Source organism: Wyeomyia smithii, chromosome 3, assembly GCF_029784165.1.
Source record: "Wyeomyia smithii strain HCP4-BCI-WySm-NY-G18 chromosome 3, ASM2978416v1, whole genome shotgun sequence".
Lineage (NCBI taxonomy): Eukaryota > Metazoa > Arthropoda > Insecta > Diptera > Culicidae > Wyeomyia > Wyeomyia smithii.
The window spans coordinates 233,892,263-233,919,725 of record NC_073696.1 but is presented as its reverse complement, the minus strand read 5'-3'; the positions used below and the strand labels follow the sequence as shown (position 1 = coordinate 233,919,725).

The following is a 27,463-nucleotide window of genomic DNA, read 5'->3' as shown; positions in this document are numbered from 1 at the left end:
TACGCAGAGAGTTCATCTAGATTTTGGACAAAAACCAGACGAACATGCGAGCAAACTTGAATAGTTTCATTTGAAGTAGCACAGAAAATCATACTAACATCAGAAAACACATTTTTATTACAAACAAGCACGACCCATTTTTATTAGCATGATTCCCTCCAACAGGGATGACAACCCGGGCTGAAAGAGTTTTCCGACCTTCTTGGCAACGCTGGCTCGCGTGGATTGAAAAAGTAAAGCGACTCGATCGGGCTCGGCTAAACAAAAGTTTGCAGTGTTTTTCGCGAAATTCTTCAGCCAAACTAGTACAGAACTGTTCGGCTTAGTGTAACGCATGCTAGTAAGGTGGAATTATTCAAGCAGAAGTGGATTTAAACGGTGAAAATCGACCCGCAAAATATCACTTTGCGACTGCTGGACATCTTTCTCTTCGTGTTCCGTGTGTGTGGTGAAGTATTCAGTGTGAGAAGCAGCGCGTTTTAAACTTCGGGAGTAAGTGTAAAAGAGACGGCCAATAGTGAAAGTTGCCAGGAGCGAGCGGGACAAAGCTGTATCAAAGGAGCTGAAAAATTATACAGCGTTATACCGGAGGAAAAATGGATGCGGAATCAAATTTGACGGAAAAAAGTGCTGTTTCCTCTAATAGTGGTAAGTTTCGCTAACGGGGATGTAATTTGTGTAATACTTTGCCAGCAGAGGCTGTTTCCTGAAGGTAGGACTATCTTCTTGGCAGTTGCGTTTTTTATGTAGTTTCTGGGTTGGGTCGTGCAGCGGTGGCGAGGGCTAACAGGTAATATATTTTCCCGTACGAGCCAAATCGGTTGGTACACTCTTCTTTATGTTCCGCTTCTCGGCATCACAGTCAGCAGAAGCCCAAGTATAGATGACAGTTCTATAAGGTATGCTATTCACGTCGATGCATGAGTATTAGTGATCGTTATGAACTTTTTCCAATTTTGTATGAAATTTGAAATGATTTTGCATTTTAAACTAAACTTATAGAACATACTTTCCTGAAAAGTTATAGAAATGATGTTGAAACATGTTTTATTTGTGAGGAATACATAAACATGCTGCGGTTTAAGTAAAATATGCTGTTTTTCATCAATTTGCCGGTAACCTCTTTGCGCTTTTCGTTTTTTTCTTGTACTCTAATAGTACTTCTAAATAGAGTCGCTTATGTTTCATACAGTAACAAAAGTCATGAGCTATGACAATGACTAAGATTATGCTCAAACTATTAGAAATATAACATTTTTATATATTTTATTTCGGCATATTGCCGCAATTTTTCACACTAAATCTAAATTAATATCAATCTCTAGTGTGTTTCAACCGGAGATTCACTCTCCAACCAAAAAAATCAGATACAAAACAACATAAAACGAGAAATTTCCAAAAATGTTCTGAATTCCATACAAAACGCGAAATTTTTCATAACGAGATTTGTTTGTGTGCGTGGATAGACAAAAATGTAGCATACCTTGTAGAACTATCATCATACTTGGAGCAGAAGCAGCTTCTGCAAAATCTTGACAACGAAAAGAGACGATGCTCTTGGCAACACTAACACATGAAAAACCGCTACTTCAACTTATTTTTTAGTGTTTTTAATTCCGTGTGAGAAGGTGTGCGTATAGGGTCGAAAGTGATTTTGCGTGCGATTTTTAGCAGACAGCGTCGAAGGAAGAATTATTAGGTATAAACTCTATTGGAATTATCTTTAATTGAAAAATTAGTTCAATACGATTATTTCTTTTATAGTAAAAACTAAATTTCTATAAAGTCTTGTAGAATAAAAAATATAAATGAAATCTTTTTTTGTTTGAAAGATTTGCTCCTAAACATCCTCGATTTCAGTGAATGGAAAATGGAAAATTCTCAACCCAACTGCAGGTCAACTCATGTCAGTAAACCTAGACCTAATATGTTTTGAATTTGTGAAAATAATTTCGAAACAAATAAATAACTACACTAAGGTCGATTTTTACGCGGATTCCGGGATTTACACGGTATTTTTTTTTTTGCGTGGATTTCGGTTTCCCTTCACTCGTAATGCAAAATTAACGCAGCTTTTTTTACGCATTCCGGAATTTACGCGTTTTTTTACGCGGATTCCGGAATTTACGCGGTTTTTTTTTTACGCGGCACGTATCCCCCGCGTAAAAAGCGACTTTAGTGTATAATAAAGTTATAGAGGAGTCTCAACTTTTTACGCCCACAATGAACATATCTTAGTTCCTGTCTTATTTTCCATTGGAGCCGAAGCTAGATATTTTTTTATACATGTTAGGATTGAGCTTCTGCAATAAACATGTAACAACAGTTTCCTGCTCCAAATTTGAAAACTTTGAAAACAAGCTCCTCGAACTGTCTCAGAGTAGGGTTGAGTTGCTGCTTGCAGCGATCTGTAACAGCGGATCCCAATAATTTGACTGCGGCTTCTTTTGCTAAGTACAAGAGAGAATAATTAACATGTTTTTCTTTCACTATTTTTATTCACAGTTCCACCACCAAGTGAACCGGTAGATCCAGTTCTTCTCAAGGAAAAAGTGGCCGATGAACTGAAATCGGCGGCCACATTGAAAGGAGGTGGAGATGCCCCTGATTCCGTTCCGCTGGAGAAAGATGACCTCCTAGAGAGGTTGGACAAGATTGATACTGGCACCACGGAAGGTACTAAATCCACCACTGGAGGAACAGGTAACTCAGATGATGTCGACATGGAAAATGATGACCTGATCCAGCGATTGGAGGCAATGGAAAAAGGCGAACAGGAAGGCTCTGCCCCTACTTCTACAGAACTGTTCGAAAACAAGGGAGAATCTAATGTCGTGGATGTGAATCATCGAAACGGAATAGAAGCCGCCAATGAGATGGATTCCGGTTTGAGCGATGAAAAAATTGAGCAACCGAAGCCAGAAGAACGCATGGAAGTTGATGATACGAAAAAGAAAAATGATGTTTCCTCTTCGGAAGGCGTAACAGCTGAAAAGACGACGAATGGTGACACAGCAGAATCGTCTAATTCCACAAAACGTCGGCTTTCCGATGATGAAGAAGCCGTTGAACCTTCCAGCAAAAAAATACACGTTGATGAGGAACCATCCCAAGCAAAACCAGAAGAGAAAATTGAGCTGAACTCTGAAGAAAAAGAGAAGGTTGACGAACCAGAAAAATCTACCATAGTTGAGGAAATGGTTGTAGAACAGAAACAATCTGCTGCAACAGTGGAGATGGTCAGTGAAACTCCGGAATTTGATAAAGAGCAGCCAAACTCTAAAGAACCAACACCAGCTGTAGATGATAAACCTGATCAAGACGAGCCATCAAGTAAGGACAAACCTTCGAATTCAGATCACGAAAAAACAGAAGTTCCTACGAAGAAGTTAGATAGTAGTGATACGCATGAGGTGGAAAATGAGAAGAACGAAAATACCTCCTCTACAGAATTGACGCAAGAAGCACATTCTTCAACAACGCATCCCCCCGAACCAGAGACCAACAGTGACGAGGATAAGTTACTAGAGAGTGATTCTAAATCTACAGAATCCGATGATGTTGAACCCTCAACTGTGTCTAAGTCGGTTGAAGCTATCGTTGATGAAGAAAAGTTGCTGTCTGAAGAGCCACAAACTTCAGAACATGAACCCAAGCAGAATATTCTTGCAGAAAAAGAAGTAGTTGAAATGAAGACGGATGAAGTAGATGAAAAATCTAAAAATACTGCCACTGAAGTAGAACAACAAATGCAGACTGAGAAAGATGTTCAGTAAGTATCGTTAAAATTTACATAATTTTTAAATTACTCTGTTCATAATTTTTCATTAATTCCGTTTTCTCCATCTAACTTTAGAGGTGCTCCAGCCGTCGTCGAAAAGGAAAAAGAATCCGAAGATGTACTTGCTGTCGAATCAACAACCTCCAAACCGGAGCATGATGTTCCTAAACCAACTGAAACTGATGTAACCTCATTGGAGCAACCCACTGATCTGCCACCTCAGAATAACACTCAATCCAAACCAGAACCGCCGCCAGATACTGAACCCGAAACAAAGTCAAAAACTTCTCCAGTCGAGGATCAACCGAGCAGCTCTCTGCCGGTGCCAGCGGCAAAGAACGAAGATACTATAAGTTCTTCCTCAGAACCGAAAGAAGTGGCTGTGCCTAGCACGTCAGATTCTACAGAAAAATCTCTTGAGCCTGATACAGTAACCAGCTCTGACGAGAGACCGACTGTTCAGTCGGATGCTGTCGCGCCTGTTCAGTCAGATTCACGTCCTACGGCACCTGTTACAGCTGAAGCAGTCGAATTTGTGGAAGTAATGGAAGTGGATGCTGAAGCTAACGAAGAACATGCGAAGGCGGAAGTTGCTGAGCCACAGTGCGAAAAGAAGCAAGCCTATGAGTGCACTAACGAGGAAAAAGAGATTGTTACGAAGTCGATGCCTGAACCTCAATCGGCATCTACTTCTACCACTAAACCAACTCCAGAGCCTTCCACCGAGGAGGAAGTGATGGAAGTGGATTCTGTTCCAGTTGAGCCGTCTCAAAGCAAGACTAGCGATGGCGATGTGACAGAGAGCTTGAGCACAAGCACTGAAGAAATGGTAGAAAACCTTGCAAAACTAGACGACACTGCCACCGATGCCGATAGTCAAAGCGAAGTTACGGCTACAACATCGGCGCACAATAAGAATCTTGATTCTACAGATGGACCCGAAGTTCAAGCATCAAAAGTCGAACCATCAAAGACTTTGGATGACAGCATCGAATGTACGCTACCGTCCTCCAGCTCGGATAAATTGGCAAATCGGTTAAAACAGCGTTTGGATTTAATCTCCAATGGGAGTAGTACTCCAAATGCTGCAGTCAGTTCAAGCAACGTTTATAATTCTACTCCTATCCAGAAGCAATTCGAGGTAAGTTCGGAGGATGTTAGTAAAATCACCCGTCATTCGGTGGACAATAGTCGTCAGGACGAGACACAGGAGCACAGTGCCATCGTCGCCGACAACTCCACGATGGACGAAAAAGACACTACCGTAGCATCCACCTCCGGAGTAACTGGATCGTCCGAAATGGAAAAAGAATTAGCAGAAACGAGCAAGGAAATGACATCCACCGATAAAACCGAAAGTAACTTAAAAGCAACCGAGTCATCGGAGGTTGATTCATGTACAGGTAACTTGTATGACCACTAACTTTTTTGAATAACTTACAACGGTATCTCTCTATTACAGCTTCTTCTGGTTTGAGCACTGCTGAAGAAATAAATCTGTACGCTAGCAACGCGAGAAAGTTCAATGGTATATCTTCGACTTCCGAGTTGGATGAAAAAGTTGGCACTGCACCGGTAAATATTACTGCGATAGATACCGCCACTACCACATCCTCTACGACCAGCAAACTGGACCTCTCCACCGCCCTTACCTCCGAGGAAACCATGTACGAAGTCAATATATGGTTTGATGGAACTGAACTTCAGTTTCTTTCGGTCGAAAAAATGGAACAAAATCTGTTACCATCGAGGAAAGTGGGAGCGACATCCACTCAAGATTTGACCGGTACCGACTCTTCGAAACAGTCCTCCAATGGAAGTGTGGGTAGTCTAGGACCGTTCTCTCTTCCTCCACCACGTCCCGTTGTCGACTTGGCCATGTCACATTCCAGCACAACTGAGAGCTCTTCTGAAACTGTTCCTCTCAAGGATGCCCTCATCAAAAATAAGCACAGCGTTCGGGGGGCCAAAGGGCTTGCTAGTCTAATGATCGAAGAGTTTGAAAAGATCAAGCGAGCCCTCAGCAACGAGGATGAAGCTTCTGACAACGAGCAGGATAAATCAACTACCATGAAAACCCCGCGAGGCCGACCATCTTCTGCAGCAAAGAAAACTGCGTCTGGTCGAAAGCGTACTCATACCGAGTCTGAGGAAGAGGAGCCGAAACCGAAACAGCCAGCGAGTAAGCAAGCGAAGAAAAGCACCCAAAAGGAATTATCTACAACTCCTGAGCCCGTCAAAGAGAACACCGAACATTATTTGTGTTGTTTGGCTCGATGGTCTGACAGAAAATATTATGCCGGAAAAGTTACTGCCTACAAGGGCGACAACAAGTATATGGTTCTATTCGAAGACGGAGCCTCAAAAGCTCTGTCGAAGGACGTGATCGTAATCGGTGACAAAGACACATTACCTATACTTAATCATTCGGTACATGCGCTAACTGGTGGCGACACATACGAACCGGGTTTCGTAACGGAAATCAAGCGAAATGATGACAACGAGGTTGTTTACTCCGTCGCGTTAGGCGAAAAGTCTGTCGAAGTGACCGCTTCCGACATGTATTTGAACGAAGAGCAAGCGAAAGCGATCAACAAAGCGTGCAAAGCGATCGAAGTACCAGATGAGCTGCTGCAATCTCCACAAAGCGGTGGCAAACGTGGCGGTAGTGCCTCGAACACACCGGCCTTACTGCACACCCCAGAGGAACCATCTGCTGCCAGTGAGAAGGGTTCGCGATCGACCAGAAGCAAACGTGGAGGTGCGGACAAATCTCAGACACCAGCCACACCGGAGGCAGGTTACTCTGGCGGTGTTGCCAAAAAGGGTGGACGGCGTGGTCGAAGGTAAGGGCGATGCTGTTTCAGCACCGTATTTTGCACTTAAATTAAATTGGGATTTGAATTCTACCAGTGCTTTTCTTTATTCTCTATGAAGCTACAAAGCTGTCACATGAAGTCTTTTCAGGCAGACTTCATTTGATGATTACTTTTTTCAGTGAATTCCAAGATATTTTATCATTTTTCGATGATTTGTGATATATTTTTTTCTAGATCATTTGTTTCTCTATAAAATGAGCATGATTGAAAGGGTCTACTACGAAAGGCTGAAACTCAAAAGGCTGAAACACGAAAGGCTGAAATTCGAAAGGCTGAAATCACGAAAGGCTGAAAACTACATAGGGCCGAAAACACGAAAGGCTGCATCACGAAAAGCTGAAAAATCATAAGGCTGAAATTCACAAAGTTCATTTCTAAAAGAACACTCGCGGCCTACGGCCGACTCGATTGTCCGAGATGTATGCTGTCCTTACTCGCTATCGCTCGTTCGGACTAAACTAGGGGATCACCCCTACGAGTCAGTAGACCTAGGAAAACGAACGAACCTATACAGAGGTGATTTCTGCGGGGGGGCTGCCCCCCGCAGTGGCCGGCGCTTCCGACGGCGGGTCGCCGGCGCACACTCGCGGCCTTCGGCCGTCTCGCCCTGAATTATCTAGGAAACGTGTACAAGAGTCAAGTGTGTATAGATTCAAATGTTGCCGAAAATTAATTTTCCATTGCACAAACCAATTAATACTCAAACATTGAACTCTGTCACCTTATAAAGGTTTGTTATCCATGTGTCCGAATTTTTCAACGATTATGATTCAAGTTACAAAAGTTTCAGCCTTTCATGTTTCAGCCTTTTGTGGTTTCAGCCTTTTGTGCATTCAGCCTTTCGTTATGAAACATACTTTTCAGCCTTTCGAGTTTCAGCCTTTCGGGTTTCAGCCTTTTGAGTTTCAGCCTTTCGTTACTAACCCGATTGAAAACATTCTTAATTGTAATCAAAAAAAATTTAAATCGATTTACAATATGATGAAAGAAATATTTTCTCGTATCGCTCGCTTGGCCCTCTTAGTAACATTGAAATTTGAAGTAATCATACAATTAAAGCCAATTAAGAATACAAAAAGGGAAGTATTTAAGCCGTCCGCCAAAAACATGATTACTACTTCCACTTAAATTCAATCTATAGGGCAACTACCACGTTGGTAAAACTAGAAGTCCCCTAGCGTATGAGTTCAAAGTTATCAATTTTCTATATTTTTAGGCTTTCGTAAACATGCTTTCCATGCGATTCTCAAGTCCGGCAAAACATCAATATGCAGATACAAAAAAAAAAAAACAAACAATAGTCAATAGCGGCTGCAAAATAATAACTTTTAGCTGTATTCCATTCGTAATCCGGAGATGAAAAAAAGTGCTAACAGTCTGAAGAGAGCGCTGCTAAACTGAGGGTGCATAAAACTTTTAAGCCACTACTGCAGAACCTGCATTCACAAAAGAGCATACTGTTGACACGCTAAACCTAATTTTATCTTAGCAGCATATAGGGAACTGTGCCACCTTCCTCGAACACAATATCAAACATTGCATTAGACGCGAAGGTATGACGTGAACGATCCTAGAATGACGTGTTTTATCCAAACGTGCATTTCAATCTCTGTATGCATACGCGGACGATGTTTCTTCCGAAAAATAGTGTTTAGCTTTATTCGATATGAGCTCATCAAGCAACTGAGCAAAGCAGAGAAAAATTGGTCAGATTTTTTGGCATTCCTACAAAACAACAATGTAGAACAAAACAAACCGACTTAAACATACATTTCACTGCTGAATCATAGGTAGGTTTTAGGTTTAACCTGTACGATTACTTATTTTTGCTGATAGAAGTATCATGCCGCAAGCAGCTACAGCTAGGCATGCAAAAAGACCGTCTATTTTTACTGATTTTTGTACCATCGACGATAGTAATTCTACAGGTAATAAATTTTAGGTTTTAGAAATCTAAAAATGTGACGACATAATACACTCTGTGTTTTAAAATTAGTTCTTTTCTCTTCTGTTCAACTCAATGATTTTATTCCCCGTTCGATAGCGCAGGGCGCTTGCTATTGAAAGATACAAAATGAAAAACATTGTAATGTAACTGAATAGAAAAAAAAAACATTCAAATTAGGTGAGAGATGATTCTTGAGCGCTTTGAGATAGAAACTGATATTTTGGTCTAAAGGTGAAATACAACCGCATCCCATTTTGCGTCTCAGTATGTGTGGAAGGAGCGAGGCTAGAACGAGCAAGCAATTAAACAATGCAGGAGCGCAAAATTCTGTAACTTATTCATTTATAGATGTTCCAGAGCAAAATATCAATTTGCCACCAAACCATCGCAGAGACATATATAATCGAAATTAAATCAAGAATTAAAACATGGAACAAACATTGGCAAACTTGTTTTAAACAATTGGCACTCTATCGACGGAACTTAAATATAGTCGTAAATTTAGTGGTCATAGTCTATGATCGTTAAGGAGCCACATAATATTAGAAGGATGATAAAAAAATCTCATACATCTGCTATATCGGTATTATTTAATGGAACCTACAGTAGAATCAGAGTAAAAAGTGCGAACGCAAACGCGCCAATCATGCGTGAGAAGGACGAACAATATTCTGGAAATAGTAATTTTAAAAATTAAAGAACACAAATAAAAACGTAAATATTCTTAACAAATCAAGAGCAATGTGAAATTTTTTATTAAAACAATGTAGCTTTGGTAGCAATCCGATAAGTCCCTGTTGTTGGTCCTTACAGTAGGACATGTTGTAAACTGGAAGAATGAGAGAGCGCTATAGGTGATGTGAGGAAAAGAGAACATCCCCGCCTTGTTGTTTTCGGGAAATGCCAAACCATTTGACCATTATCGTTTCTTTTTTTTTTTTTTCTTTTCATGACGGTTTTTTTCGGCACCATGACGGTTTTACTATCAGCAGTAAGTGCAACTAGTGACATTGGCTTTATACTCTTTCGCTATCTTCACAGTCATGTGCGCTCTCTCAGTCTATTTAGTGCCTTTTCTTTAAAAAAAAAAAACAAATTTGCCATTTTCCTCAATTTACGTTTAAATCTAGCTTGAATTGGGCATATCTAAATTGGAACTTCGTAGCAGAATTTCTTCGAAAATGCTTTTGTGTCTTCAAAAGAGTGGTTTATAGTTTTTATTCTTACCACAGTCATCTTGTTTGTTTTATTAACTTTTTATAATAATGGTTTCACAACTTTTTTAGTTATGACATATTTTAACCTCTTTCGCTCTCTAGTTCAAACTTTTGGCGAAAAGGTAAAATATGCCAGTCAAAGATATGGGCTTTGTCATTTTTTCAGCAAAGCACAAAAAACAACAACCCTCCAGACAAGTGCTATCTCCGAAAGCAGTGACGTCTCGGATACTCTAGAAGAAGTTGAAATACCGGCTCCCCCGAGCCCCGAATCTGGACTGGAATCGGTTGACGGTGTTCAACCGGAGCTCCAGCGAACTGAAAAGGAATCGGAGATCAGAAGTACTCTTAATATTTCGCAGCATCATTTACGTTTAGACCTAATGTCTGTGTTTAATTCATAGGAATGTACTTGGTAGCAGAGTATTTGGGTAACGGCAATGATCAAGCGTTAGAGGAATTGTTGGGTCCTATGCCGGGTAGTAAGACTTTGTTCAGGAACAAACATTTTCTACTAACATGTACAATCCCTCCTAAAGGCATCTGTAACAATGTGGTAATATCGAGCGTAATTGCATTTTTTTTTAAATCGTCAAACTTTTATTGAGTAATTTTTAAAGGATAAGGATCCAATGAGAAACAAATACCACCGCTTCAGTATGGCACCCTTTGTCAAGGAACACTTACGGCAGCAAATCGAAGCAGGAGGCGGCAAAGTGTATCAGCATTTTGAAGACATTCCGAAAAATAAGTATAAATTTTGTAAACTGATTGCGCCTCACCCGTCGGCCACGGCAAAATATGTACAGTGTTTGGCAGTGGACATTCCAGTAAGTGATGTTAGCCAACGAAAATTCCAGATTATTGAAATCATGTGCATAATTTTTCAGGCTGTATCGCATGAATGGATCATCGATTGCTGCCTAAAATTTACTTTACTGGATTTCAAACCATACGCACTACCCTCGGGGTGGTCGATTGTAGAAGGACGCTACATGCGCTGGAGCTGCGGCCGAGCAGCTGACCAACGAAGTGGCGCGAATCCATTCGCCGGGTGCTGCATTCAAATTGCTAGTCTGAACAAAGATTTCACCGAATTTTGGAGCCGTGTGTGCAAGCTTGCCGGCGCTACGGCTAGACTTATCAAGTGCGAGACCGATCTGACCGCTAACCTTACCGGATACATGCTAACCGATCAGGATTTTCCAGAAGATATCAAACTGCGAGCGACACGCTACGGACTGCTTATCGTTTCCACTGTATGGGTAGTGCAAAGTCTCATAGTAGGGCAAATCTGCGCTCCGGATAGCCACGAGAAGCTTACGCAAATCTACCAGGACGATGATTACTAGAAAAATGTTTTTTATTAGTTTAGTTTGGTTTCTTTTTTGTCGTTTATTTTTTTGTCACCTAAGAAAACTAAGTTTGATTCGTACGTAGTTCAAGTTAAGTTTTTATTTAAAGCACACTTAAATATTTACTCCTGTTACAATTCTCAAAAAAAATGAATTCGCCGTTTAACGCAATCTATTAGAGCACGAATAGTTTCCCATTTTTTGTTTCTGCTACTTTTTCTTTCGTATGTCCTAAGTCAGAAGTCTCTTTGCTTCGAGTCATCAAAATATAGATCATGTTTGAATCAAAAACTAGAGGCAAACCATAGATTAGAAAAGTAATGCAAACCATTTGGTTCGTACGACCTTTTGCAAGTATGTAGTGCGTTCAAGTGAGCGAGTAAATATTTATAACGGGAACAGGTGTTTGCAAGCAAGTCTTAGCTTATTCAAATACCCACAACTCAATTGATATAGTATCATTTTGTTGAGCTCATTTGCGTCTCCGTTATTTTATGTTTGCACTAATTGAGCTTAGGATATCCTTTTCATTGTTAAGTTTTCATTCAAAAGTGTCTTATAGGTCTAAAATGATCCTTCAACATAACATTCTGAATAACACCTGAACAAAATCAAACTAAAATATCTGCATCATAAAACGATAGAAATTTAAAAAATTGAATAAATTAGTTGTGGCAATATTTAGAACAACCTGTTATAATTGTTAAATTACCAATAAAACGAATACATCGCAATTCTCATTTCCGGAAGAAAATCCATTGCGCGGCGAACAATTCGAAAAACGTAACGCATCACGATTGAATCGAGCGTAACGCTGCTTGTTCGACACAACCCTGCAAAAGCTACACGTTGGAAGTGTGGAAAATCCTTCAGCCGAACATCTGTCAAAGTGTCAACGGAGAAAAGGAATTCCGTGGTATAGCTCGGCCGTCGTTCGGTTATATTTTGCTTAATTCGGCAGTAAAACAAAGTCATACCGACATCGTTTCGGTGCGTGAGTACGGTTGATCAGTTCGCGATTGTTGTTGCGGTGGATTTACGGAAGACTGTGTGGGAAAATCTTTCAAAAAGTACAGTGATTTGTGGTTTCGATTTCGACTTCATTGATTGTGAGCTACGCCTTATGTGGAGGAAAAGTGACGCATATTTTACTACTACATAGGCGAATTGCATCATTCATAGAAACGGTGCAGGCGATAAACAAAGCAAAGACGTGTGAGTGTTTACACCTTTGGTGTGTACACAGTTTTGTTTATCTGCGATCTCGAGTCATATTCAGGGCGGATTTCTTCTCAAATTTCTAGTAAAAGCAAAAGGGTGTGAAATTGAGTCGTGTGAATTCATCAAAAATAGTGATAATAACTACAGTGTTGCAGTGAATTTAACCGTATCGGATGATAAACGAACAATATGGACATGGAAGAAATCGTTAATTTTTTGGTAAGTAAGCGAAGACTACTTGAAACATGTTGTAAACGTATGTTTCGAACTGTATGTCGCTTTACCATCTACAAAGTTTGTTTACACATAAATGAGTTCCAAAAAGACGCTAGGAATTGTTTATTTTTCTTATTATTTTTTTTTTTTTTGTTAAATCATTGACGTGGCCAAATTTGTTTTCATAGAATTGCATCATGCAGAATCTGACAGCTGATGACGCCACAAAGGTATTTAAAGAAAACGCTCACCAATAGAAATATCGAACATCGTAAAATTCTCTTGTCAGTTTTCTTTAACTAGTAAAAAATTCGGTTAAAAATAATGTACGTTACCTTTCTCATCGAGAAAATCTCATGTTTGTGTAAGATTTTGGATTTTCTAACCAAAAATATTCTCATATTTTTTGTACTAATCGAATTGTTTAATTTACTTAGATTTATATGATGATTCAGAAAAATTCAAAATTTCACTCTCACGCTCACTTCACTTTTTTAGACCTATTCCCGATTCCACCTCAAGTGAGGTGACAAAAATCACCTCCGTAGAGTGAGATTGACAGTGAAGTGAAATTGAGAATAGGACAAGTGAAATGAGATTGTTTCCCAGCTCAAAAATGTCCGAGTCCCATAAAGTCGTTTTTTCCTGTTTTTTTAGATAACACCAGATCTTTACGTGTTCTGCATTTCTAAGACATTCGGCATAAAAAAAAAATGTTTTTTTCGGTATCGCAAATTTCCTGAACTAGTTTGCATTTTTTTCATCGGGCAAAAAAATGAAAATTTGGCCGCTTTAAGGCACGGATTTAATTTTGATTCGCTTCGTTATTAAAGAATAAATCCAATATTTACCATTAGATCACAAATCAATCAACTTTAAGACTTATGGCATCTTCGTGGAATCATTCCACCGTTCAAAATGGTCATGAAATAATTCCACGCGAAACGTCGCTTTATCCGTTCTCACTTCACTGATATGACACTCATAATAACCCAGATCCACGGCAGATGTCACTTCGCGACGTTTTTCTCACTTACGTGAGTCCCGTAATAGGATTTTGTTCACTTCACTCTGATTTCACCGTGAAGTGACTCCCGTAATAAGCACCATAATAACCCAGATTCCACGGCAGATGTCACTTTGCGACGTTTTTCTCACTTACGTGAGTCCCGTAATAGGATTTTGTTCACTTCACTCTGATTTCACCGTGAAGTGACTCCCGTAATAAGCACCTGTATGAAAAGTTTCTGACACTCTCTGTTTCCTCACGTAATTCAATAATTTGTTTTTAGAATTCACATGAAACTGTTTTTTGAAAAAAAAATCTTTAAAATTAAAACTCTGTAAATCTTATTAAGGTTACCGTGGCTTTCGTCTGTGTTCTGTGAGATTAGAAAAAGTATTTCAACCGCAAGTTAGTTTGAATAAAGGCAAAAAAATTACTTTTTCTAATCTGCCAAATTACATGTGTTTGCGAGTGTTTGACATTATAATAAAAAAATATGAATAGCTAATACAAAAAACATTCGTATGAGTCAGTTGCCAATAAAATTAAGACAAAAAAATTCTATCCAAATTACATTACATAAGGCCCACAAATTGCACCTTTCCAAATCATGCATATGGTCGACTACTAACGCATTCTTCCCACTACAAACGCGCCCTTCAAAACCGGAAAATCTAGTTTCCCATCCTTCGGGCTTATTACACTATCGAAAATCATGCACAGGATAAAGGCACAGACAAACGAGATGATAGCAGCCTAATAAATCTGACTAGACAACCACAGAAAGCATCCCAGTCTATCCTTTGTTTGCCTGACCTGACCGACACGCTCTTGACTTATCCGACTGACTGACTCATTGATTATCGAATTCCGGGTGACTTTCTGCCTGTTCCAACGACAAAGCGCTGAGGTTTATTTGTTTTCGAAAATAAATGGGTTAAAATCGTTCCCTCCTACCGATTGTTTGGTAGAGGAGAAGGCGACTGATATCATCCAGGTAAATTTGTCGTGAAAGATTCATCCACACATCGCATTATGCTGAGTCGAATGGAATAGCTAGGTCCGGTGTATAAGAAACCAGTCCGGACACACACACGGGTGGTGGCAGAAAATCAAACATTCGCGTGTTTGTTTGCTGGAAATTTAGCAGCTTATATTTTGCTAGATCTTTTGCGCAGTTTGTAATACAGTTATCTTTTAGCAGAATTTCACTAAGTGTTGCCATACTTCAAATATAAAACGCGCCACAGCCGTAAAACGCTTCAGAATGCGGCGTGTGTGCAGTTCAATGAGCACCACTCTGGCCGTATTGATCGATGCACAGGTTCAAGGACAATTTCGAGCATGCAACAGCAAAGTTTGCTGCACGGGCAGCACCTGCAGTTAAGCCTAATCGTACTGTATGTTTACGTTTGTGGAGCGAATGAGCGAATCTGCTTGAATAGAGACACATCTTTGTCTAAACCGGACGGTCTGAGCTTCTGATAATGAACCCTAGTAGGGGAACATGAGGTAAAAGTATCGCGAAATTATTAGAAACGGAAGAATCTTGATTTTTTTTTTCTAATTCAATTTTTACCTTTCTGAACGTCTTCATACAAACATCATTCAATTTTTTGTTTTCATTTTTTTTTTTTGGAAATAAGTCATCAAACTGAAAGGAGTACCACATTTTTCCTTAGTTTTTATTAAATTGGCATTCGGTTCTAATGTAAACCAAACAACAGTCATCCGGTACGTGCGAGTACGTTATCAGTTGGCTTCTGGGTGATAAGAAGTTTGTTGACTCAACAGTCGACGATTCTTTCTCAGATAGGATTGGATGGTAACAAGCCAGGGGACTAGGGCAAGATCTATAAGAGCTAGATCCTTCCCGTTCCCGTTTCGGGGTAGAGTAGGTATAGTGAGTCTTTTGATTTGAGTTTACTATTTTAAGGATCCAGACGACTCTGAAAGTTTGAACCAGATGAACTTGCTTTATTTTTCCTGAAAAAATAGCAATTGAACTCCCAGGCCTTGGCTGTTCTAATAGATCATTAATCCGATGGAATGAATAAAAAAGGTATATACTGGAAAAAACGATATCAGAAACTATGGTGGAATTTTTATATGTTTGTACATTTAAAAAGTTATTTTAGCAAAATAAAAAGTTGAATAGCAAAATTTTATTATATTTTTCGTTGAGTTTATACCATTTTTTCAATTGAATTTTTTTTTTTCGGGAGATTTTTCAATTATGTATTAAAATTCTACCAAACCCGTAAACTTTTTGTTTTATCGATTTAACGCTTCATACTATTGTTAGGTTTCTGCAACTTGTTTTTAGACTTTGTCTTCTGAAGCTGAAGAATTCAACCGCCGCCAAAAATACTCAGTTTGCTAAGCCGTCTGCAAAGCTCCGTTCAAATCGAAGATACTCGAATTCAATGGTTTCAAAGTTATCGAAAATGACAGAACCGGCTAAAATTTAAAGAATGTCAAAATGTCCCTAGAATGATAGTGATTTAATCTAGTTGGTTGTCATATAAAATTGCTAACTCCTACTAAGCTTCCCAGAACAGCGAAAATTAGAATGAGTTGAAGGCCTATATTGCAGGATTCATAACCAAAACAATCCATTTTATGAGGACTACGAACAATTCATTGAATTGAAGGTCATCTTCTATTCCAAACGATATGACTTATTATCTATTTCACTATGATTGTAACTTTGGAGGCTTTTCGCACCAAATACCAAATTAGTTGATCGTTACAGTGAGTCGGTTTAAAATAGGCTCTTCATCGTATTTTTTTGAAAGGATTTATTCAAAAATGGAATAATTTATTGTTGAAATAAAATAAAACAGTTAAACACAAAAACAAGAACCCCAATAATACGATTCGAAATCTCAATTAAAAGATGTCTAATTATATTTCATCAAAAATAAAGTAACACACTGTACGAACTGTTCTGGTCAATGATTTTGATGCAACCATCAGAACGAGAATTAATTGACGTTACGTTAGCGTGTTCAACGTCGAAGCCCCAAGGAAAATTACCTATTCACAATTATACATACACACAATCGCGCAAAGGGTGGAAGGTTCAGTTTTCATTCTATAGCTGATTAATACTATCGGCTTAGGCTGTTTGTGAACTTCAACAGGTTCGGTTTTGTACATAAGCCTCTCGATATTGAGAACGTAAACACTGTTCTAAAGTTTATCGAATACATAGAGTGATGTTCCGAAATAGGCTCAGCGAACTGCCCAAAAAGAAGGTGCAGATAGAATCTAGCATGTTTTTATTGAAGCAACATGAAGTAATCCGCTGATTAAATTATAGCGTTCAATTTTTCTTTCTACTTTGAGGAAGTCACGTGTGTCCGTATGAGTAGCGAAGTTTACAAGAATTTCTCCCCTTTCCTTCTTTTTTTCTTTCATTTTTCCTTCATCACTTCTAGCACATAGCGATGATGACCATAGTAATTCAGCACCATTTTGGAAGAGCTTTGAACTCAAATCCGTTGGGAGCCATTGAAATCTCCACGGGAACCTAGCACAGAATGCTTGCGTTTAGCCCAAGCCAAGCGCTTCGACCAGTTTAAACCGGTACGTTCTACCTGCGTGACGCAATTTAGCTTTGGTCCGTCAGGTTGTGTGTTGTGCGGTACATCGTAATGCAGTTGGAACGCTATTAAACATTGACAATAAATAAATGGTGTTGAATGTAATGTGTAATGTGGGCCAATGTTGCATGTGTGATGTACTAGTTTCAGTTTTTAAAAGTGTGTAATTCATACAAGATATGAAGAACATGACACAGATAGTTGACATGTGGCACTGATACAGCAGCTATCGTTTTATCAATATTTGACGAGAGAATGGATCCTGTAAGTATTTTACGCGGTGTGACGGGGAACAACTGTTTTTTTTTGTGTTTCAACAGCCAACCTATAACATTCAATCATTAGTTATGGTATAGTTCTGATGAAGAATCGTTATATGGATACGTTATTCTTTGCAAGTACAAACATTTGACACTGGATCGGCAACAGTATTAGCTTGTTAAAAAAAACTGTTTTTAGTCTATAACAACTCAAAATTTAACTTGTAAGCTAAAAGTTTCAACTTGTTATCGAAAAATTCCACTCCAGTATTGCCATATTATCAGATAATAATATATGGCCTATCCAAGGTTAGTAGAAACAATGTTTCTTTGATAAGGTAACGATAACAACATCGTTCGTGGATGATTAAGTTTCTGCACTCACAGGAACATGTGCTCTTACGACATTGCTATGAACACAAGTGATAACCGTAGCTATTCCAGAGACAAGCCCCACATAACAAACGATTTCGAAAATGATGCTGTACAAGTGTCTACAAAAATTGTGTTATAAATGAGGAGTTTTATTTAACATTATAGGACAAAAAAGCAGTCGGCATCTACGTCTGGCGACGATGATGTGTTTTTAATACGCTTAACCGTTTGTAGCTCACAAGTGTTTTGCATTGCAATCTACCTGTACGGCGACTGTTTCATGTTTTGGTCATTAGAGGTGTTTTATTTTCCGGTTCCTACAGGAAATTCATGAAAATAGTTTTGACTGAGCTGAGCAAGAGTCAGTTGATTCCGTTAACTATCTCAACAGATTATGCTAACAGTGTTAACATGCACGAACGCCATTTTTATTAACGAAACATTCATTACTTTGTGTGACTGCTTGTTTTTGATTTGGGTTACCTGTTACTGGAATGTGTTGAACAGAAAACAGATTGAATTTGTAAAAAAAATCACCCTATAATCAGACATGAATAATAGGATATTTAAAACAAATTTATGACCCAAACGATGGTTTGGGTTGACTTTTCGAATTACGTTTAGGAGTAGGGCTTAAAACTTTCGTCTTTCTGAGACGAGAAAGTTTTCAAGATCAAAGTTTTCTATGCCCCAGAAATTCGATTTTTTCCAATTTTTCTGGATGACACTAAATTTTGACATTATTTTTTGGATTTTTAAGACATTTGGTACACAAAAAATTCCCAAAATCCGATTGAGCTGAAACTTTTGAACCTTACCACTAAACGAAATTCGAAGATCAAATGTTTGCCATACGTTCCATTGGCCCTAGCTTTGGAATTTCTAAGTTCCAAGTTTCAATTCGAAAAAAAAAACATTTATTTGAGATAATACCAGATCTCGAGTTTTTGTGCATTTCTAAAACATTTGGCTCCATTAAAATTGTTAGTAGTAAGCTATGAATTTGATTTTTTAATAAACTTCACTTCACTCTAATAGTTGCTACAAACTAGACGTGTTTCTATCAGGTTATGGGCACAGCAACGCTAGCTCCATAGTGACCTATATCTGCGTAGCAACTGAAGTAACAAGAGCGAAAATTTTTTTCTTATTCGCTGTGAGAAGTTGAAGAAACTCAAGATAATTTTCAAAAATGTCGCTGAATGGAATTGAAGATGATGTTGGTAATAACAGAAATGCTAATCGAGGACAGGACAGAGGAAGGTCTGGTTCCAGGTTTTCTGCGGCGGGTGGAATTACGTTACCAGCGACGGAACGTCTTCGTGGACGGGAAAATTACACCTCGTGGGCGTTTGCAACCAAGATGCTCCTGATTCGAGAAGGAACTTGGGACGCTGTTACACGGGATGAAGACGATCCGGCGGATGATAGTTCCCTTCGAGCACTTGCCACCATCTGCCTCAGCATCGAGCCAGTAAACTACAGTCTGGTTCAAAGTGCAGAAACGGCAAAAGTGGCATGGAAGAATTTGAAAAACGCATTCCAGGATGACGGGATGACCAGACGGATTGGTTTATTGCGAAAACTGACCAGTATCCGGCTGTCTGAATGCAGTTCTGTGGAGGAGTACGTAAGTCAGCTGATGTCGACCAGTCATAAGCTCTCTGAAGTTGGCTTCAAGGTCGACGATACGTGGTTGGCGAGTCTTCTTCTGATGGGCCTACCGGATATGTACGAGCCTATGATTATGGGTCTCGAGGCGTTTGGGATCAAGATTACCGCGGATGCAGTTAAGGCCAAAATCCTCCAGGACGTGAAGATGAGTAGTGTAACAAAGTCCAGTTCCGGTGACGGTGCATTCTACAGTCATCCTAAGACAAAGCAGAAAGAGAAAGCCGCAATAAAGTGCTTCAAATGTAAGCGTTTGGGGCATTTTGCGTCGGAGTGTCAGAAGCGAGAGGCCAATGACAAAAAGGAGAAGAAATCATCAGGCAAGCATGCTGCATTCAGTGCCCGTGAAGCGTCGTCTGGCGCGAACGAGGAATGGATTTTTGACTCGGGGGCAACGTCTCACATGTGCCACAACAAGGCCATTTTGAATTGTGCCAAAGAGGTGGTGCAGCATATCAACGTAGCGAACAGGCGGAATCTTTGGTTGTTGCAACCGGAACAGTGAACCTCGTAGCAGATGTGCAAGGTTGTTCGTGCGATTTGATGATGGCTAATGTCCTATGCATTCCAGACTTAGCGCTCAATTTAATGTCGGTGAGCAAAATTTGTAACAGCGGATATCGTGTAGTCTTCATGAAGGGCGCTTGTGAAGTTCGATCGAAATTCAACGAACTAGTCGCTGTTGGCAGGGAGGAAGGTGGCCTCTACAAGTTGTGCTTGGCCAATCAGCAAGTTTCGTGTGCGGCAAAGAAAGCAGACGACATGGTTCTTTGGCACCGGCGAATGGGTCATCTGCATCAACAGAGCCTAAAGCAGCTACGTGAAATGGCTAGTGGCATTCGATTCCGGGATGCAGTCATTCCCACGTGTACTGTATGTCTACAAGGGAAGCAGAATCGTCAGCCATTTAAGAATAAGGGCACTAGAGCAAGTGAAATCCTTGAATTAGTGCATTCGGATTTATGTGGGCCGATGGAGAACGTATCGATAGGCGGAAGCAGATATTTTTTGACGTTCATCGACGATGCTAGTAGGAAGGTGTTTGTCTACTTCCTCAAGTCAAAGAAGCAGGTGCTGGACTGTTTTAAGGATTTCAAAGCTTATGCTGAGAATCAAACCGAAAAACATATCAAGCGACTACGGACGGACAACGGCTTAGAATACGTGAACCAAGAAATGGAACGGTTTTTGCGAAGTTCAGGAATTCATCACGAAATGACGGTTCCTTACAACCCGGAGCAAAACGGTCTCGCTGAGCGAATGAATCGAACCGTGGTTGAAAAAGCGCGATGCCTGCTATTCGATGCTAAGATGGACAAAGCTTTTTGGGCGGAAGCTGTTGCGACTGCTGTATTTTTGATCAACCGATCTCCGACGAAGGGGTTAACTGTGACTCCAGAAGAAGCATTCGGTGGCAAGCAACCAGATCTTTCTGAGCTGCGAGTATTTGGCGCAAAGGTAATGTGTCATGTGCCTAAAGTCAAAAGGCTGAAATGGGATGTAAAATCCGAATCAGGGATTTTTGTCGGATATGCGGTTCAAGCGAAAGGATTTCGAGTTTATGTTCCAAGGACCAAGAAGGTTATTGTAAGCCGAGATGTCGTTTTCCTGAGTGAGGTAGCAGAAACACCGATTCTGAACGAATCAGCCGAGTTGGTTGAGGATTGGATACAGTTAGAGAGCTGTGGTCCAGTCGATCAAAAAGTGATTAATCCTCCGTCCGATACACCAAACAGAAACAATCACGAAACCAAAGACGAGTCGGATCTCGACAGCACGTATGGTGATACCGAATGTGAAACCGACTATGGCAGCGCAAACGATACTGTGGTAACGATGTCTTCTCCATCACCAGCGCTCCCTTTGCAAAAAGAGGATCCACACAATGTGGTCAGGCGCAGTGGCAGGGAGCGCACACTTCCAGGCAAGTATACTGATTATGAGATGACTTGCAGTATTCTTCCTCAAAACATTACGTGCCCACAGGAAATCGACGAACCCCAGTCATTTAAAGAGGCAATAGGCTGCGGCGACGGACAGTCGTGGCAGAAAGCGATGGTAGAAGAGTTCGAGTCCTTGAAGAGCAACAAAACCTGGGAGCTAACTAAACTTCCTCCGGGACGAAAGGCGCTGAAATGCAAATGGGTTTACAAGTTGAAGACAAATGCCGACGGATCGGTGCAGCGCTATAAAGCTCGGCTTGTAATTAAGGGCTTCTCTCAGATAAAGGGTGTCGACTACAATGAGACGTATTCTCCAGTCGTCAGATATGCCAGTATTCGCTATCTGCTGGCCCTAGCTGCACGAATGAACCTTAGCATCTACCAAATGGATGCAGTGACGGCTTTTCTTCAGGGCAACTTGACAGACGAGGAAATTTATATGGAACAACCCGAAGGTTTTGTGGACAAAAAGGATTCCAAAAAGGTTTGTCGTTTACGAAAGGCGCTTTACGGTCTAAAGCAGGCCAGTCGGGTCTGGAATGCCAAGCTTGATGCGAAATTGCAGCGGATCGGCTTGAAACGCTCGAGTTTCGATCCGTGCGTGTACTACAAAGTCGGTGATGATGGCATTATTATTGTTGCTGTTTACGTTGACGATTTTCTGATGTTCTCCAACCAGCCGAGATGGGTGGAATTCGTGAAAAGACAATTGATGGCGAAGTTTCACATGAAGGATTTTGGGGAAGCGGAACAAATTTTGGGCATGCGGATCACACGTGCTGAAGATGCAGTAATGCTGGATCAACAGCGTTACATTGATGAACTACTCAAACGTTTTAAAATGATTGACTGCAACCCAGTGGCGACGCCCGTGGACGGCAATCAACGATTGTCGAAGGAAATGAGCCTGAAGGACGAATGTGAGAAGCAGCGTATGGCATTGGTTCCGTTCCGTAAATTAGTGGGTGGCCTGCAGTTCCTGGCACAGTGCACTCGTCCCGACATCGCTTATGCTGTAAACTCCGTGAGTAGCTTCAGCAGTAATCCGGGGGAAGCGCACTGGACGGCAGCAAAGAGAATCTTGCGTTATCTGAAAGGAACGAAGCTGATGAAACTGGTTTACGTGAAGCAAAATGACAGAGAATTCGAAGGGTTCAGCGATGCGGATTGGGGCAACGACCCCGAATCAAGACGATCGATCACTGGTTATGTATTCCAGTTTGCTGGTGGATCGGTGTCGTGGAGCTGTCGCAAACAACCAACCGTTGCGCTCTCTACGACTGAAGCAGAATATATGGCAATGTCTGCTGCAGCACAAGAAGCGTTGTGGTGGCGAGGATTCCGGAGCGAAATATTCGGAGTTCATCAACCTGTTCAAATAAACTGCGACAATCGCAGTGCAATATGCCTAGCTGAAAAGGAAATTGGGTATTCACCCCGCAGCAAACACATCGAGGCTGATGTTCTGACAAAACCGATTACTGGACAAAAGTTTCTGGATGCCATGAAAGCTTGAGGAGTTACTAAAATTCATGCTTAAGGGGGAATGTTAGTAGTAAGCTATGAATTTGATTTTTTAATAAACTTCACTTCACTCTAATAGTTGCTACAAACTAGACGTGTTTCTATCAGGTTATGGGCACAGCAACGCTAGCTCCATAGTGACCTATATCTGCGTAGCAACTGAAGTAACAAGAGCGAAAATTTTTTTCTTATTCGCTGTGAGAAGTTGAAGAAACTCAAGATAATTTTCAAAAATGTCGCTGAATGGAATTGAAGATGATGTTGGTAATAACAGAAATGCTAATCGAGGACAGGACAGAGGAAGGTCTGGTTCCAGGTTTCCTGCGGCGGGTGGAATTACGTTACCAGCGACGGAACGTCTTCGTGGACGGGAAAATTACACCTCGTGGGCGTTTGCAACCAAGATGCTCCTGATTCGAGAAGGAACTTGGGACGCTGTTACACGGGATGAAGACGATCCGGCGGATGGTAGTTACCTTCGAGCACTTGCCACCATCTGCCTCAGCATCGAGCCAGCAAACTACAGTCTGGTTCAAAGTGCAGAAACGGCAAAAGTGGCATGGAAGAATTTGAAAAACGCATTCCAGGATGACGGGATGACCAGACGGATTGGTTTATTGCGAAAACTGACCAGTATCCGGCTGTCTGAATGCAGTTCTGTGGAGGAGTACGTAAGTCAGCTGATGTCGACCAGTCATAAGCTCTCTGAAGTTGGCTTCAAGGTCGACGATACGTGGTTGGCGAGTCTTCTTCTGATGGGCCTACCGGATATGTACGAGCCTATGATTATGGGCCTCGAGGCGTCTGGGATCAAGATTACCGCGGATGCAGTTAAGGCCAAAATCCTCCAGGACGTGAAGATGAGTAGTGTAACAAAGTCCAGTTCCGGTGACGGTGCATTCTACAGTCATCCTAAGACAAAGCAGAAAGAGAAAGCCGCAATAAAGTGCTTCAAATGTAAGCGTTTGGGGCATTTTGCGTCGGAGTGTCAGAAGCGAGAGGCCAATGACAAAAAGGAGAAGAAATCATCAGGCAAGCATGCTGCATTCAGTGCCCGTGAAGCGTCGTCTGGCGCGAACGAGGAATGGATTTTTGACTCGGGGGCAACGTCTCACATGTGCCACAACAAGGCCATTTTGAACTGTGCCAAAGAGGTGGTGCAGCATATCAACGTAGCGAACAATGCGGAATCTCCGGTTGTTGCAACCGGAACAGTGAACCTCGTAGCAGATGTGCAAGGTTGTTCGTGCGATTTGATGATGGCTAATGTCCTATGCATTCCAGACTTAGCGCTCAATTTAATGTCGGTGAGCAAAATTTGTAACAGCGGATATCGTGTAGTCTTCATGAAGGGCGCTTGTGAAGTTCGATCGAAATTAAACGAACTAGTCGCTGTTGGCAGGGAGGAAGGTGGCCTCTACAAGTTGTGCTTGGCCAATCAGCAAGTTTCGTGTGCGGCAAAGAAAGCAGATGACATGGTTCTTTGGCACCGGCGAATGGGTCATCTGCATCAACAGAGCCTAAAGCAGCTACGTGAAATGGCTAGTGGCATTCGATTCCGGGATGCAGTCATTCCCACGTGTACTGTATGTCTACAAGGGAAGCAGAATCCTCAGCCATTTAAGAATAAGGGCACTAGAGCAAGTGAAATCCTTGAATTAGTGCATTCGGATTTATGTGGGCCGATGGAGAACGTATCGATAGGCGGAAGCAGATATTTTTTGACGTTCATCGACGATGCTAGTAGGAAGGTGTTTGTCTACTTCCTCAAGTCAAAGAAGCAGGTGCTGGACTGTTTTAAGGATTTCAAAGCTTATGCTGAGAATCAAACCGAAAAACATATCAAGCGACTACGGACGGACAACGGCTTAGAATACGTGAACCAAGAAACGGAACGGTTTTTGCGAAGTTCAGGAATTCATCACGAAATGACGGTTCCTTACAACCCGGAGCAAAACGGTCTCGCTGAGCGGATGAATCGAACCGTGGTTGAAAAAGCGCGATGCCTGCTATTCGATGCTAAGATGGACAAAGCTTTTTGGGCGGAAGCTGTTGCGACTGCTGTATTTTTGATCAACCGATCTCCGACGAAGGGGTTAACTGTGACTCCAGAAGAAGCATTCGGTGGCAAGCAACCAGATCTTTCTGAGCTGCGAGTATTTGGCGCAAAGGTAATGTGTCATGTGCCTAAAGTCAAAAGGCAAAAATGGGATGTAAAATCCGAATCAGGGATTTTTGTCGGATATGCGGTTCAAGCGAAAGGATTTCGAGTTTATGTTCCAAGGACCAAGAAGGTTATTGTTAGCCGAGATGTCGTTTTCCTGAGTGAGGTAGCAGAAACACCGATTCTGAACGAATCAGCCGAGTTGGTTGAGGATTGAATACAGTTAGAGAGCTGTGGTCCAGTCGATCAAAAAGTGATTAATCCTCCGTCCGATACACCAAACAGAAACAATCACGAAACCAAAGACGAGTCGGATCTCGACAGCACGTATGGTGATACCGAATGTGAAACCGACTATGGCAGCGCAAACGATACTGTGGTAACGATGTCTTCTCCATCACCAGCGCTCCCTTTGCAAAAAGAGGATCCACACAATGTGGTCAGGCGCAGTGGCAGGGAGCGCACACTTCCAGGCAAGTATACTGATTATGAGATGACTTGCAGTATTCTTCCTCAAAACATTACGTGCCCACAGGAAATCGACGAACCCCAGTCATTTAAAGAGGCAATAGGCTGCGGCGACGGACAGTCGTGGCAGAAAGCGATGGTAGAAGAGTTCGAGTCCTTGAAGAGCAACAAAACCTGGGAGCTAACTAAACTTCCTCCGGGACGAAAGGCGCTGAAATGCAAATGGGTTTACAAGTTGAAGACAAATGCCGACGGATCGGTGCAGCGCTATAAAGCTCGGCTTGTAATTAAGGGCTTCTCTCAGATAAAGGGTGTCGACTACAATGAGACGTATTCTCCAGTCGTCAGATATGCCAGTATTCGCTATCTGCTGGCCCTAGCTGCACGAATGAACCTTAGCATCTACCAAATGGATGCAGTGACGGCTTTTCTTCAGGGCAACTTGACAGACGAGGAAATTTATATGGAACAACCCGAAGGTTTTGTGGACAAAAAGGATTCCAAAAAGGTTTGTCGTTTACGAAAGGCGCTTTACGGTCTAAAGCAGGCCAGTCGGGTCTGGAATGCCAAGCTTGATGCGAAATTGCAGCGGATCGGCTTGAAACGCTCGAGTTTCGATCCGTGCGTGTACTACAAAGTCGGTGATGATGGCATTATTATTGTTGCTGTTTACGTTGACGATTTTCTGATGTTCTCCAACCAGCCGAGATGGGTGGAATTCGTGAAAAAAAAAATTGATGGCGAAGTTTCACATGAAGGATTTTGGGGAAGCGGAACAAATTTTGGGCATGCGGATCACACGTGCTGAAGATGCAGTAATGCTGGATCAACAGCGTTACATTGATGAACTACTCAAACGTTTTAAAATGATTGACTGCAACCCAGTGGCGACGCCCGTGGACGGCAATCAACGATTGTCGAAGGAAATGAGCCTGAAGGACGAATGTGAGAAGCAGCGTATGGCATTGGTTCCGTTCCGTAAATTAGTGGGTGGCCTGCAGTTCCTGGCACAGTGCACTCGTCCCGACATCGCTTATGCTGTAAACTCCGTGAGTAGCTTCAGCAGTAATCCGGGGGAAGCGCACTGGACGGCAGCAAAGAGAATCTTGCGTTATCTGAAAGGAACGAAGCTGATGAAACTGGTTTACGTGAAGCAAAATGACAGAGAATTCGAAGGGTTCAGCGATGCGGATTGGGGCAACGACCCCGAATCAAGACGATCGATCACTGGTTATGTATTCCAGTTTGCTGGTGGATCGGTGTCGTGGAGCTGTCGCAAACAACCAACCGTTGCGCTCTCTACGACTGAAGCAGAATATATGGCAATGTCTGCTGCAGCACAAGAAGCGTTGTGGTGGCGAGGATTCCGGAGCGAAATATTCGGAGTTCATCAACCTGTTCAAATAAACTGCGACAATCGCAGTGCAATATGCCTAGCTGAAAAGGAAATTGGGTATTCACCCCGCAGCAAACACATCGAGGCTGATGTTCTGACAAAACCGATTACTGGACAAAAGTTTCTGGATGCCATGAAAGCTTGAGGAGTTACTAAAATTCATGCTTAAGGGGGAATGTTAGTAGTAAGCTATGAATTTGATTTTTTAATAAACTTCACTTCACTCTAATAGTTGCTACAAACTAGACGTGTTTCTATCAAAAATTAATATCAACAATTTTATAAATTACTTAATACCTGTGCATTCTTTTATCGGTCAATAAAATGAAACTGAGTGCTTTGAGGCACGTGTTTCCAAATTCCGATTGAGTTCACATTTTGCATGAGGACATTTTTCGAGAAGACGATTTTTTTAAATAAAGATCAAATTT

The 27,463-nt window shown here is 41.3% G+C and overlaps 2 protein-coding genes across 5 annotated transcripts in view; both read left to right on the top strand.

Moving 5' to 3' along the window:
- The first annotated feature begins 194 nt into the window (after nucleotides 1-194).
- Nucleotides 195-11,839, top strand: LOC129732355 (mucin-2-like). 3 transcript variants are annotated; one of them, XM_055693174.1, is made up of 8 exons: nucleotides 195-648; nucleotides 2,506-3,772; nucleotides 3,857-5,184; nucleotides 5,244-6,627; nucleotides 9,992-10,167; nucleotides 10,230-10,381; nucleotides 10,446-10,655; nucleotides 10,716-11,839. In XM_055693174.1, the coding sequence occupies exons 1-8, from the start codon at nucleotides 597-599 to the stop codon at nucleotides 11,175-11,177; spliced, it is 5,031 nt and encodes a 1,676-aa protein (XP_055549149.1). In that variant the 5' UTR covers nucleotides 195-596; the 3' UTR covers nucleotides 11,178-11,839. The 3 variants fall into 3 exon arrangements, with proteins under 3 accessions (XP_055549149.1, XP_055549151.1, XP_055549150.1); XM_055693175.1 differs by lacking the exon at nucleotides 195-648 and adding an exon at nucleotides 1,623-1,699; XM_055693176.1 differs by lacking the exons at nucleotides 9,992-10,167; nucleotides 10,230-10,381; nucleotides 10,446-10,655; nucleotides 10,716-11,839 and adding an exon at nucleotides 7,877-9,344 and having other exon boundaries at nucleotides 196-648.
- Nucleotides 11,840-12,067: 228 nt separating this feature from the next.
- The window catches only part of LOC129732354 (uncharacterized), a 38,750-nt gene continuing 23,354 nt past the window's right edge, over nucleotides 12,068-27,463 (top strand). The window contains exon 1 of one of the 2 annotated variants that reach the window (XM_055693171.1): nucleotides 12,068-12,620. In XM_055693171.1, coding sequence (XP_055549146.1) covers nucleotides 12,591-12,620 — 30 coding nt within the window. In that variant the 5' untranslated portion in view covers nucleotides 12,068-12,590. Of the gene's footprint in view, nucleotides 12,621-17,305; nucleotides 17,496-27,463 lie in introns of those variants that run through there. The other variant, XM_055693173.1, reaches the window with a different exon arrangement.

Bases quoted from the DNA above. Each gene is read 5' to 3' on its own strand.
- LOC129732355 (XM_055693174.1), top strand. From the start codon at position 597: ATGGATGCGGAATCAAATTTGACGGAAAAAAGTGCTGTTTCCTCTAAT. The intron at 3,773-3,856 runs GTAAGTATCGTT...ATCTAACTTTAG, and splicing joins CAGACTGAGAAAGATGTTCA to AGGTGCTCCAGCCGTCGTCG. The intron at 10,656-10,715 runs GTAAGTGATGTT...ATAATTTTTCAG, and splicing joins GTTTGGCAGTGGACATTCCA to GCTGTATCGCATGAATGGAT.